The 12,183-nt window shown below is 46.3% G+C and overlaps 1 protein-coding gene across 1 annotated transcript in view; it reads left to right on the top strand.

Annotated features, from left to right (window-relative positions):
- The window catches only part of LRRTM4 (leucine rich repeat transmembrane neuronal 4), a 49,547-nt gene extending 40,737 nt beyond the window's left edge, over nucleotides 1-8,810 (top strand). Inside the window, exon 3 of the mRNA XM_066639670.1 lies at nucleotides 7,187-8,810. Within this exon, the coding sequence (XP_066495767.1) occupies nucleotides 7,187-8,810 (1,624 nt within the window). The remainder of the gene's footprint in view (nucleotides 1-7,186) is intronic.
- The last annotated feature ends 3,373 nt before the right edge of the window (nucleotides 8,811-12,183 follow it).

The following is a 12,183-nucleotide window of genomic DNA, read 5'->3' as shown; positions in this document are numbered from 1 at the left end:
GGAGCATTGGACTGAGTGTGTATACTTTTACCAGTGGTTTCCAAACTTTTTCTACCGGTGGCACCCTTGGGCCACTGGCCACAGCTCCCCATTTGGGCTACAATCCTACACATTGTATAGGGCAACAGATTTTTAACAAGGATTCCATGGCTCTCCAGTGAACCACAGCTCAGTCTGAGAACCACTGGGAAGGAAATCCTTTGGGTCACTGGGAAAGGACCAAACACGCAGTATCCATACTTCATTGAGATTATGGCTGTGATAATCCCCAGGGCCCAGGCCATAATAACTGTGTGGGGCCTGGGACACGAGGGACTCACTGGGTCACAGGAGGCAGCAACAGGACACTTCAGGGTCTGGTCTTAGAAGTCAGCCGTGCCCAAGTGGCTTCAGTAAGACTGTGGGGTAAGGACATTGCATCACTGGGGTCTTCTCCTCAACATGACTTTGTGTCCATGACTTTGTGTACCTTGGCTCAACGATCTCTGACACTCTTTCTCTTGATACCGAGCTAAACAAGCACATCAGTAAAGCAGCTACCACGTTTTCCAGACTCGCAAAGAGAGTCTGGTCCAACAAGAAGCTGACGGAACATACCAAGATCCAGGTCTACAGAGCTTGCGTCCTGAGTACACCTCTGTACTGCAGCGAGTCATGGACTCTTCACTCACAACAGGAGAGGAAACTGAACGCATTCCACATGCGCTGCCTCTGACGCATTCTCGGCATCACCTGGCAGGACAAAGTTCCAAACAACACAGTCCTGGAACGAGCTGGAATCCCTAGCATGTATGCACTGCTGAAACAGAGACGCCTGCGTTGGCTTGGTCATGTCGTGAGAATGGATGATGGCCGGATCCCAAAGGATCTCCTCTATGGAGAACTCGTGCAAGGAAAGCGCCCTACAGGTAGACCACAGCTGCGATACAAGGACATCTGCAAGAGGGATCTGAAGGCCTTAGGAGTGGACCTCAACAGGTGGGAAACCCTGGCCTCTGAGCGGCCCGCTTGGAGGCAGGCTGTGCAGCATGGCCTTTCCCAGTTTGAAGAGACACTTGGCCAACAGTCTGAGGCAAAGAGGCAAAGAAGGAAGGCCCATAGCCAGGGAGACAGACCAGGGACAGACTGCACTTGCTCCCAGTGTGGAAGGGATTGTCACTCCCGAATCGGCCTTTTCAGCCACACTAGACGCTGTGCCAGAACCACCTTTCAGAGCGCGATACCAGAGTCTTTCGAGACTGAAGGTTGTTAACAAAAATTCTCCTCAACATCTGGGACTTTCACAAGCCCAGGCTGCTTTAGTTCATGGGCTAGTTCATCTCCTCCCACTAGTAGCCTAACCAGTTATACCTTCATCCTGGGCCAATTTACTTTAATTATTAAAAGCATCTTCACAATAGCCCGTTAAAAGTACAGGTCTGTGACATTTCCCCAAATGCAGTCACATACCTTGGTAGCATTAAGTCTAATAAAAATAAAATATTGAAAGAATGAGGACCCATCTAAGACTGGTTCATGACCTACCTAGTGGGTCCTGACCCACAGTTTGAGAAACACTGCTCTATGCAATAGTTAAAGGTAGTGGTCCTCTGTTCCCTTTGTATCTGATCACCCTACATTAGGGGAGTAGAAGAACACTAAAACAAGATTAAAGCTGTAGTAGAAATGCAGCCCAGGTCTTCTCCAAGAGTCTCAACATGTATTAGTATAATTCAAGCATGGGAAAGTGAAACTTGCCCCTTCAGACCAGAACTAGGAGGTCCCATTAGTAGTTCACAGAATTCCTAGGCCCCAATGGTAAGCTCCATCTAGTTTAGTGTGTGTGTAGAACACATGGCCTTGGATCATGCTTGCATGTGTTCTTGCAGTGTTTGAAGGTGAAATTAAGAGTATGGAGTACAACTATAAGTCTGGAGCACCGAAGAAAAAAGAAATGAAGAAAAAGATGAAGACCAGGCAAGTTTATTTCACCTGGGGTTTGTTTCAAAAATTATCATGTAGGAATGTGGGAAGTGGTGAAAGCCAGTCCTTGGATGTCCATACAGCAGTGGTTCCCAAACTGTGAGCCATGGCTTCCTGGGGAGCCGGAAACCAGCCGGGGGGTGGGGGGGGCATGGAATCCTTGCAAAAAACCCCACCACCCTCTGCAATGTGTAGGATTGTGTAGGGGACACCCACTAAAATTGTGTGGAGAGAGTTACAACAGACAAAAGAAAATATTTCTTTACCCAGCGTGTGATTAGTCTGTGGAACTCCTTGCCACAGAATGTGGTGAGGTGTCTGGCCTAGATGCCTTTAAAAGGGGACTAGACAAATTTCTGGAGGAAATCACTGACTGCAAGCCATGATGGGTATGTGCAACCTCCTGGTTTTAGAAGTGGGCTACCTCAGAATGCCAGGTGCAAAGGAGGGCACCAGGATGCAGGTCTCTTGTTGTCTTGTGTGCTCCCGGAGGCATCTGGTGCGCCACTGTAAGCTGGACTAGATGGGCCTTTGGCCTCATCCAGCTGGGCTCTTCTTCTGTTCTTATATTGGAGTCCTAATGGGGAGCTGTGGCCAATAGCCCAGTAGGGCAAGGAAGCCATCAGTTCAAAAGGTTTGGGAACCATTGGAAGAAGAAAGCACAAATGAGGACTTTGCTAAGGTAGCAGCAAATAAGTGCAGTAGCACTATTCAAATTAAGGAATTTATCCCATTATGATAAATGTTTTCATTCACTGTAGTTTCAATCTTGCTTATGCTGAGTTAAAACTGTTGATTAAAAACTTGTTCAAACAATGTAGTAACATCTGGTTTGTAGGAAAATTTAGTAAGGGGGGGGCAATGCCTGCTCTCAGCGGCCCTGATCATTACCGCCTTTAATGCATTTAAGGCTGTTCTTATGTTCATTAAGGCAGTGGTTCTCACACATTTAGCACTGGGACCCACTTTTTCAAATGAGAATCTGTCCCACCAGAAGTGATGTCATGACCAGAAGTGACATCATCAAGCAGGAAAATTTTGAACAATTCTAGGTTCCAATCCTACCCACACTTACCCAGGAGTAAGTCCCATTTACTATCACTGTTAAAAAAAAAAAAATTCATAGTAGCTTGTTAAAAGTACAGGTCTGTAAAATTTCCCCAGATACACTCATATACCATGGTAGCATCAAACCTAATATATTAAAAATAAAATAGTGAAATGAATGGGAACCCACCTGAAATTGGCTCATGACCCACCTAGTGGGTCCTAACCCACAGTTTGAGAAACACTGCATTAAGGGAAATCCAGCATGGAGGAGGAAGTATCAGATGTTGGAGATGTTGATGAGCCCTTCTAGTTAACCATACACTTCTAGTTAAGATTCAGGTTCATGAAGTTCATAGAGCACATGGTGAAAAACATCCCCCAGAACCTAACCCCATTTTCCCCTAGGCTGAATGTTTCAGTATCCGCTAATTTGGCATCCACTAGGTTTTCCAAGAACCTAACCCTAGCGGATAACGAGAACTGACTGTATATGACTGTTTTGCTTTCTGACAAAAATCCTGCCAACCGTTTCAGCAGGTTTTCAGTTTGAAGCAGGACTTTTAATTAAGTCCCCTTTGTAAGGGAGAGTAAGGTCCCTGGCCCACAAATTCTATGAATGAATCTGCCATCAGAAAGCTGGGGTCTCTCTCTCTCTCCAAGTCACAACTCCAGCACTTGTGTTTTCAAAGTTAGAATCCCTGATTAGCCGATGCCTGCTTCTGTAAAACGGGGAGTGGGTTTATTGTGAGCCTGGTCTCTAGCCAGTGCCAACAGACCAATGGCATCAACATTTAGTAATATAATCTGAAAAAGGAGTGAGGGGGGAGAGAGTGGCGCAGAAGTGGGAGGGGGGGGGGGAAAGCCAGCCTGTGTCTTTAATTTTGTTCCTGAAAGAAAGCAGTCTGCATAGCAATGACAGCCTCACTTGTTCCTGCCTTTTTAATATGTGATCTGTTTTCTCCAGTGGAGGGCACTCAGTGTATCGCAAACTGGAACATTAGCACCAAGGAGCTTCTGAGCATCACTGCTGTCTGGGAAAGAAAGAAAAAAAAAGCCTTTCTGAATGAGAAGGGAGAGCGCAGCCTCTCAGCACAGCTACAAAACACTTTCAACCTGACCAGCTAAATGGATGCAACTCGCCTGCCTTGCTTTTGAGAAGAGGGGGGAGAAAAGAGTGCTTTTTGGAGCTCCAAGGGCCTGCTGGCATCGCACACTGGCACATTGGAGGAGCACTGGAGCATTGGATTGCCGTGCCCAGCGATGGCAAGAGGGAGCTGATTGAGAAGGGATGCTCAGCACTGGGAAAGGTTGTGGCCATTCTGCCTGAGAAGTTGCTGCTCTTACCTTGCTGGTCCTCCCATCGCCCTGATGTGCAGCCTGTCAGTTGATGCTAATTGTCCTCTGGCGAGATGCAGGATGGCGCTCAGAGGTTAAGGAAGCCTCCCTCCCTCTGCACCCCCCATCCCCTGGTCCTGTCTCCCCCACCCACCCGCCCCCTTCGTTCCCATTCCCTAACCCTCTCCCCCATCCCATCTCCCCCAAATTCTGCCTCTCTGGGGAACTTTGTGTGGGTTCCTGGCATTGAAGCTGGATGGCAGTCCAGAGGATGGCAGCTGGGCTGGGGTGACATGGACATTGTGATGTTTTGAAGACAGGGTGAGGGGGGGGGAAGAAGAGGACCGACTCCAATAGGGGAAGAAAACCAGGAAGGGGGGGAAAGGAAGAACCACAGACACAAAACCAACCTAGAAGCAAAACAGCTGGAGGAAAAGGGGGGCTACGGATACAGATGACAAAAGGATGGGTAAGTGAACTTTTCTTGTTTTTAAATGGTGTGTGTGTGTGTGTGTGTGTGTGTGTGTGTGTGTGTGTGTTCAAAAAGCTCTTATCAGAACCAGAGAAGGCACATTCTAAACATCACTTGTGCATTCTTGGGCCAGGTGACTCACTAGTGATTATATTTTTAGACCATGTTCCCCCCTTCCCTTTTTTCCCTGTTCCCTTCCTTCCCTTCCTTGTTCCCTTCCATGTCTGTCCCTGCAATGTTTTCTATATGTAATTAATCTCAGGATGCACGTCCCAAGTTAATTGTTATATAGGCTGTACATATATATATATATATATATATATATATATATAGTTATATAGACTATACATCCTGGAGCAGCAGCCCTCCTCTCCATTTCCCTGCTCTATTGCTTTTCTGTCCACAGATAAGTCCCCCGCACCCACCCACTCACCCCCCACCCACCTCCAGGGCACACGTTGCATCCACATTGAGGGCTGATCTGGTTATTCACATGAAGCAAGCTTTAGGGGACATTCAGATCCTTAACCCTTTGCAGTGAGAAGCGGAAGTGAACAAGGGTACATTTTTCTGGGTTTTGTTCGGTTTTGTTGTTTGGTTTTGCTGTAGTCCCTGCTTCCAGAAGGGTTGATAACTAGAAGATACCCCCATCCCAGCCACTATAAAAGTGCCCCCCCCCATAAGTGCTAGCTCTCCACCAGTCATTTACTAGTTCTTTCCTTCATTTACCAAACCCCTTCTTCAGTTGTTTCAGGTTTATATTTTCCCCTCCATCAGTAAGCTGGAACATTTTTTCTTCCTGACTGCTGGTATACAGGCAATAAGATCAGAATTTAAATGGGGGGGGGGCACCTAGCCATTAAAGGGGAAAAGATCAAAACAGAATCAAAAGCTCTTTACACTCAGAAATCCCCCCCTGTTTTTCTTATCTATTGCTTTCAAGCAGGAACATTTATCCCCCCCCCCAAAAAAAAAACAGGGGGCATGTTCTTCTTCCCCCCCACAACAAAGCTATTATTTATGATTGGGAAGATAAGAGGGTTTGTTTTTTTTTTAATGCCCTGATAAACTAATGTTGTTGCATTGTCAGAAAGATTATGACTCTGGGAAGAGCTACCCGCTCAAAGATTATTACAAGATCTGAAAAAGTCACTTCCTCCCCCCCCCCCCTCGTGAGAATACATGCAATGTATGTATAGGCTAAGTTGTCAGATGTCTGCCCATGGTTATTCGGAGGGATCTGGGAAATGTGGACTGCTTGAACATGAAGGCACCATAAGTTGTCTGGCATGTGAATTGCAAATATTAAAATGGGCACAAGGTGGGGGGCACTTTTTTGAGACATGCGTATCTGACTTTTTTTTCATTTTGCACAATTGCTGGTGTCAGGACGATGTCATTCGTGTCTAGCTTAATGAATGTATTCTGCAATAACTCTCTCTCTCTCTCCCATGCATGCTGTGGAAATCAAAAGCATCCCTTCCCGTGGAAAGACTTACAGCAGTGTAGAAGTAATGCAAACATAGATCTGTATCAGCTATGAACATTGCCATTGCCTTCTGTCAGGGAGTCTGTCACCCTTGTGCTGTCCTTGTGGGAGCCCATCACTCTTGTGCAAGGAACCTCTCTGAGATCCTATACCATGCACAAGACACTTTCTATACAGTGCATAAAACACGCATGTCTATCTTCTGCATGTCTGGGATATGTTCGACAAACGTGAAGGAGTCTTGCCTTGCATTCAGGATACATCCTCTCTCAGGAACACACCTGCCAAGTGCCTTTGTGAGGTTGTGTGTGTTTCTTCCACAATCTCCTATCAAATGACTTTTTTTCCAGACTACCTAGACGCATTTATTAGATTGGTCACATCTGGGCTGTTCACCGTTCTCGGGAGAGGGGATCTGTGGCAGCAAGTTGGTTTCAGAGACCCTCGTTCGGGGGCCACTAGCAATCGCAGTCCTAACAGGGACTGTTCAGGGACTGTCAGCAATCACAGTGTTCCAGCTCATTTTCTCCCCCCCCCGCCCCAAAAAGGGCTACATCACAGTGACTTGACATGTTTATTGTTCAAACCTCAGCAACTTAGTGATAAGGCAGATCTGGTTCTGGAACACACTGATGCTCAATAGAAGTGAGTCAAAACAGGTGCAGGGGGTGTTTTTTTAAATTCTCCATAGAGGTCATAAATCACAGCAAGGTAATGTAATAAAAATCGGTAGCATGGTGGCATTTGTGGGCTGGGGACCGGGGAGGAGAGAGAAGGGACAGAATAGCAAGAAATGACCTGCAGCTCAAACAAAGGAACAGCAAGGGTGTAGACAGGTTGGCTTTGATTTGGCCAGAGTTGACATGTGCTGTTTGGAGTATCACTGACAAATCATGCGCCTCTGATCATGGCTTGACCATATATGTTTGTCCTCTCCTTCGCGTTATAGGTTTCCATGTGATTAAGCAGCTGAGAGGCATGAGTGTGGTCTTCGTGCTCCTTCCTACGGTGCTGTTTGTGATGCTTGCGGGGGCTCAGAAAGCGTGCCCCAAGAACTGTAGGTGCGATGGCAAGATTGTGTACTGCGAATCGCATGCGTTCAGAGACATCCCCCAGAACATTTCCGGAGGGTCTCAAGGCTTATCGTTGCGGTACAATAGCATCCAGAAGCTGAAACCCAATCAGTTTGCAGGCCTTCACCAGCTCATCTGGCTGTACCTCGACCACAATTACATCGGCTCCGTCGATGAGGATGCTTTTCAGGGCATCCGCAGGCTGAAGGAATTAATCCTGAGCTCCAACAAGATCACCATTCTGCAGAACAAAACTTTCCACCCAGTTCCCAACCTCCGCAACCTGGACCTGTCGTACAACAAGCTGCAGGTGTTGCAGTCTGAGCAATTTAAAGGTCTCCGCAAGCTCTTGATCTTACACTTGAGATCAAACTCGTTGAAAACTGTTCCCATTCGTGTGTTCCAAGACTGCCGCAACCTCGATTTTCTGGATTTGGGTTATAACCGCCTACGGAGTTTATCCCGCAATGCCTTTGCTGGCCTCCTGAAGCTGACGGAACTCCACTTGGAACATAACCAGTTTTCTAAGATCAACTTTGCTCACTTTCCACGGCTCTTCAACCTCCGCTCCATTTACCTGCAATGGAACCGTATCCGGTCCATCAGCCAAGGTTTAACCTGGACTTGGAGTTCCTTGCACAACTTGGATTTATCGGGGAACGACATTGCAGGGATTGAACCCGGGACGTTCCAATGCCTGCCCAATTTGCAGAAGCTCAATTTGGATTCCAACAAACTCACCAACGTCTCCCAGGAGACGGTCAATGCCTGGATTTCTTTGATATCCATCACCCTCTCTGGAAATATGTGGGAATGCAACCGAAGCATTTGCCCTCTTTTCAATTGGCTTAAAAACTTCAAGGGGAACAAGGAAAGCACCATGATTTGCGCAGGCCCTAAGCATATTCAGGGCGAAAGGGTGAGCGATGCTGTCGAAACGTACAACGTCTGTGCTGAAATTCCAGTTGTGGTCACAGAGAAACCCTACCAGCCACCTAAAACGCAGCAGAGACCCATCTATATTCCAAAACCGACTCTTCCCACCTTGGAAGACTATCCGTCAACCTCTTTCACACCGAGCCCTTCTCCGGAATTCCCAGTCGTTGGCCTAGAGCCAGAGTACGAGCACGTTTCGTTTCACAAGATCATTGCTGGAAGCGTCGCCCTCTTCCTTTCCGTGGCTATGATTTTGTTGGTCATCTACGTCTCGTGGAAGCGCTATCCAGCCAGCATGAAACAGCTCCAGCAACACTCACTTATGAAGAGGCGCCGGAAAAAGGCCCGCGAGTCCGAAAGGCAAATGAACTCCCCTTTACAGGAGTATTATGTGGACTACAAGCCAACAAACTCTGAAACCATGGATGTATCGGTTAATGGATCTGGGCCCTGCACGTATACCATATCTGGCTCCCGGGAATGTGAGGTATGAACCATGATCCTCCTAAATCCATTTCTGCTGCTGGGAAGGAGGTAAATGTTTGAAGTTCTTGAGGTGTCTCTAATCACTAGAAAGATTAATGAGCCTTTTTTTTTTTGCTTTGGTGCTTGCTCAGTGTGAAAGGTTATTTAATTAAATTACAGCAATCAGAAAAGTGGCGCTGGTTATTTTCAACAGTTCAGACTCAAAGGGGGCTCGTTCGGGGGGGGGGTGAGAGGAGGTTGGCATAAACAGCAATGAGGAGGGCATAAGGTCAGTCTTCCCCTATAAGCCCATTCTACAGTGGTGCAAAGTTGCTGGCTTCACCACCATTCCACACTTACCTGGGAGTAAGCCCCATTGGCCATAATGAGACTTACTTCTGAGTATACATGCATAGGATTGGGCCCTAAGGCTCTACTTGGTGATTGCCTTATCTAGTGAATGAGACTGAATGCGTACTGTTTTTGCTTGGGGGTCTGTACCAGATCCTGTGGTTTTTACTGACCTGTTTCAAATGAATTGCCAAGCTAAGGTTTTTCAACTTTTTCCTGCAATTTTTCACCTGGTTCCTCAACCGGTGTAAGGATGTGCATTAAAATCTCCATGGGATATAAGAAAAGGGCAGTGTTAAATCACTTCAGAAGTGGTCTGTTGAACCACTTTAGAAGTGCTCTTTGAAATAAATACAGATATATATATATATATATATATATATATATATATATATATATATATATATATATATATATATATATGGCTGAAATTATGGTCTTGAACACAAGTCGAACCTGCTGTTGGCAGTTACTAGGATTTTTCAACTTGGGTCTTATGCAGGCCTGTGGAAAACTGTCAAAAACCTTCATTCCACCTGAGCCTCAACATGTCTTTTGGTTCACATTAGTGCAGTGTATGCTTTCAGGATTATCCATAGCTTTTTCCTGCAGAGCCAGGGTAATTGGTGAAGGACCCACAGCTTTGAAGGGGCGGGGGTGCATATTCTTTGAGAAGGGAGTGGTAATGTTTATGCATGCTGGCATCATTTCATTGGCAATTTGGGGGCCAGATTTTCTCCCTCCCTCTGGAGGGACAGGGAGGATATGAGGTCCCACAGACTGCATTGCCCAGTGGCCCAAACCGGATGTCCAAATGCAAGATGGACTATGGAACCTTATATCAAAATCTGCCGGGATAGGATGCTTTCAGATTGTGACTGCTTGAAATGGCTGCCAGACATGAGTTCTGGATCAGATCACTGTATTAGTATGCAACAAGATGGGCTTACTAAGATGGGCACATTCTGAGATGGATTTGTATGCTGATTTTGCAACAAAAGGTCCTCTGGCTTCTCTTGTCAGCCTTCTTAGCTTCTGGTGGAATCACATTTGAACCTACAACTGTAGCCTTGACTTCTGTGGTGGTTGGCATTGTTCTGGGCTTGGACTCATATTTAATTAACAATTAAAGGGAAAATACCCATCATTGCAACAGGATTTAGGGCCCAATCCTAGCGAATTTCCCAGTGCCTGTGCAGCTGTGCCAATGGGGCGTGCACTGCATCCTGTGGTAGTGGTGGGGAGTCACAAAGGCCTCCTCAAGGTAGGACATTTGGTCCCTTACTCTGGGGCTGCATTTCAGCTGTACCTGTGCTGGAAAGTTGGATAGGATTGGGCCCTTAGTGACCCTAGCAGTGGAGTCGACAAGGGAGGTGACATGAATTCTGACCTGTGTAATGATCGGCACTATTTATTTTGGTGTCTAAATGGCAAAAATGTCCTTGTGATCTTCTTCATCAGATTTATCTAGTCTGATTTGTCGCAGCAAAACCCTGCACTGTACCCTGTAGCTCAGAGATGGAAACATGTCTGCAACTTCTCGTCAAAGCCTACTGAACTCAATTAACTGCTCACTGTGGGTTTACTGGGGCTGAGATATTGCTCATAGCGCCTGTTGGATGCCATGCTCGACCCATGGCTGTAATCTGAACATGATAAGTGCCAACAGAATAATGTGGGTCCTCAAGGAAATGGGGGAAATCTTGGAGATATATCTATGCTTCTTCACCCATATTGAAATGATGATACTTGATACAACCTCAGATCTTCTAAGAATGGAAGGTCAGTCCCACAGCACCATAAACAAATGGGAGGATATGTTGGTCTAGCCAAGTATGTTGGTCTAGGGGTGCCACACATAAGGCGTACAGGACAGATGCACCCCCCTGAAGCTCTTTATCTAGCTTCCATTATAACTGGGCTTGCCAATCACCTCTTAGCTTCTGGGTTGTGAAGTGATGTGATCCAGTTTGCATAGTTTCTGTCATTTGCATTTGATGAGTTCCTACTTGAGAAAAAAATGCTTATTCCTAGCCATCATCTGCATAATGACATCAATCCTGCTTTATGATGTCACTTCTGGTCCTCAGCTGGTGCCACGAATGCTGTTCGGCCCGCTCTATGAAATGAATTTGACATCCCTAGTCTAGCTTTTGTTTGCAAATGACTGCTTTGCTCAAGGAACACAAGTATGCTTTCAGTTGAATCTAAAGACCATTTGCCCTTTTCGGTGGCGGTCATAAAAGATGGCAAATGCAATATGGCCTTTGACAGCAAGCGCTAAAGCCTTATCGAGGATCTCAGAGGCAGCGATAAGAGCAGGCCAAAACGCTGGCCAGAAAATTGCCGATGGACAGTTGGCTTCCACAAAGTGATGAGCAGGGTCAAGGACATTTAATTCAAATGTATGTAATTAGATGGTTGTGCTTTCCTTAAATGCACTGATGTAATCTAAGGAGAGAAGACGTGCAACCAGATGGTGACTCTTTCATTACAGTATATGAGATTGGGGGCACTGGGTAAAAATGTTGCATGCTTTGTCGTACGTAGAGATCTGGTTGGGCTTACTGTTGGTAGTTCACCTGGATTTGGGCTGCAGATTTGGTATCTAGGCTCGATCGGTGTGATTCATTGACTTGCATCTGTATCTTGGAACATTACAGAAGTCAGGGAGGCCTAGCTAGGAATCCGAATGAGTGAATCAGGCTGCAATCCTATCCACACTTTCCTGAGGGTAAGCCCCATTGACTATAATGGGACTTCTGAAGAGACATGCATAGGATTGGACTCTCAGTCTCTAAGAGGGGAGAAAAGAGCAAGCAAAGGGGTCAGGAAACCAGAGAAAAGAGCAGGGAGTATCAAACCTGGTTTGAAGTGAGCAAAGGGCAGCCCCCACTGTAGCAAGTAATTAATGTAATCATGGCTTAGAATGTGACCGGACATGTCAGTTTCTTCTCAGGAGTTCCATTCAAACAACATTTTAGGCACTACAGATAGAAGGACAGAGGAAGTGAGATCACACCAGTTGACCCCACTATGGCCTTTATGTA

This window comes from Tiliqua scincoides, chromosome 11 (assembly GCF_035046505.1).
Source record: "Tiliqua scincoides isolate rTilSci1 chromosome 11, rTilSci1.hap2, whole genome shotgun sequence".
In the NCBI taxonomy this organism is placed as follows: Eukaryota; Metazoa; Chordata; class Lepidosauria; order Squamata; family Scincidae; genus Tiliqua; species Tiliqua scincoides.
The sequence above is the reverse complement of the archived record's forward strand: the minus strand, read 5'-3'. Positions and strand labels throughout refer to the sequence as shown.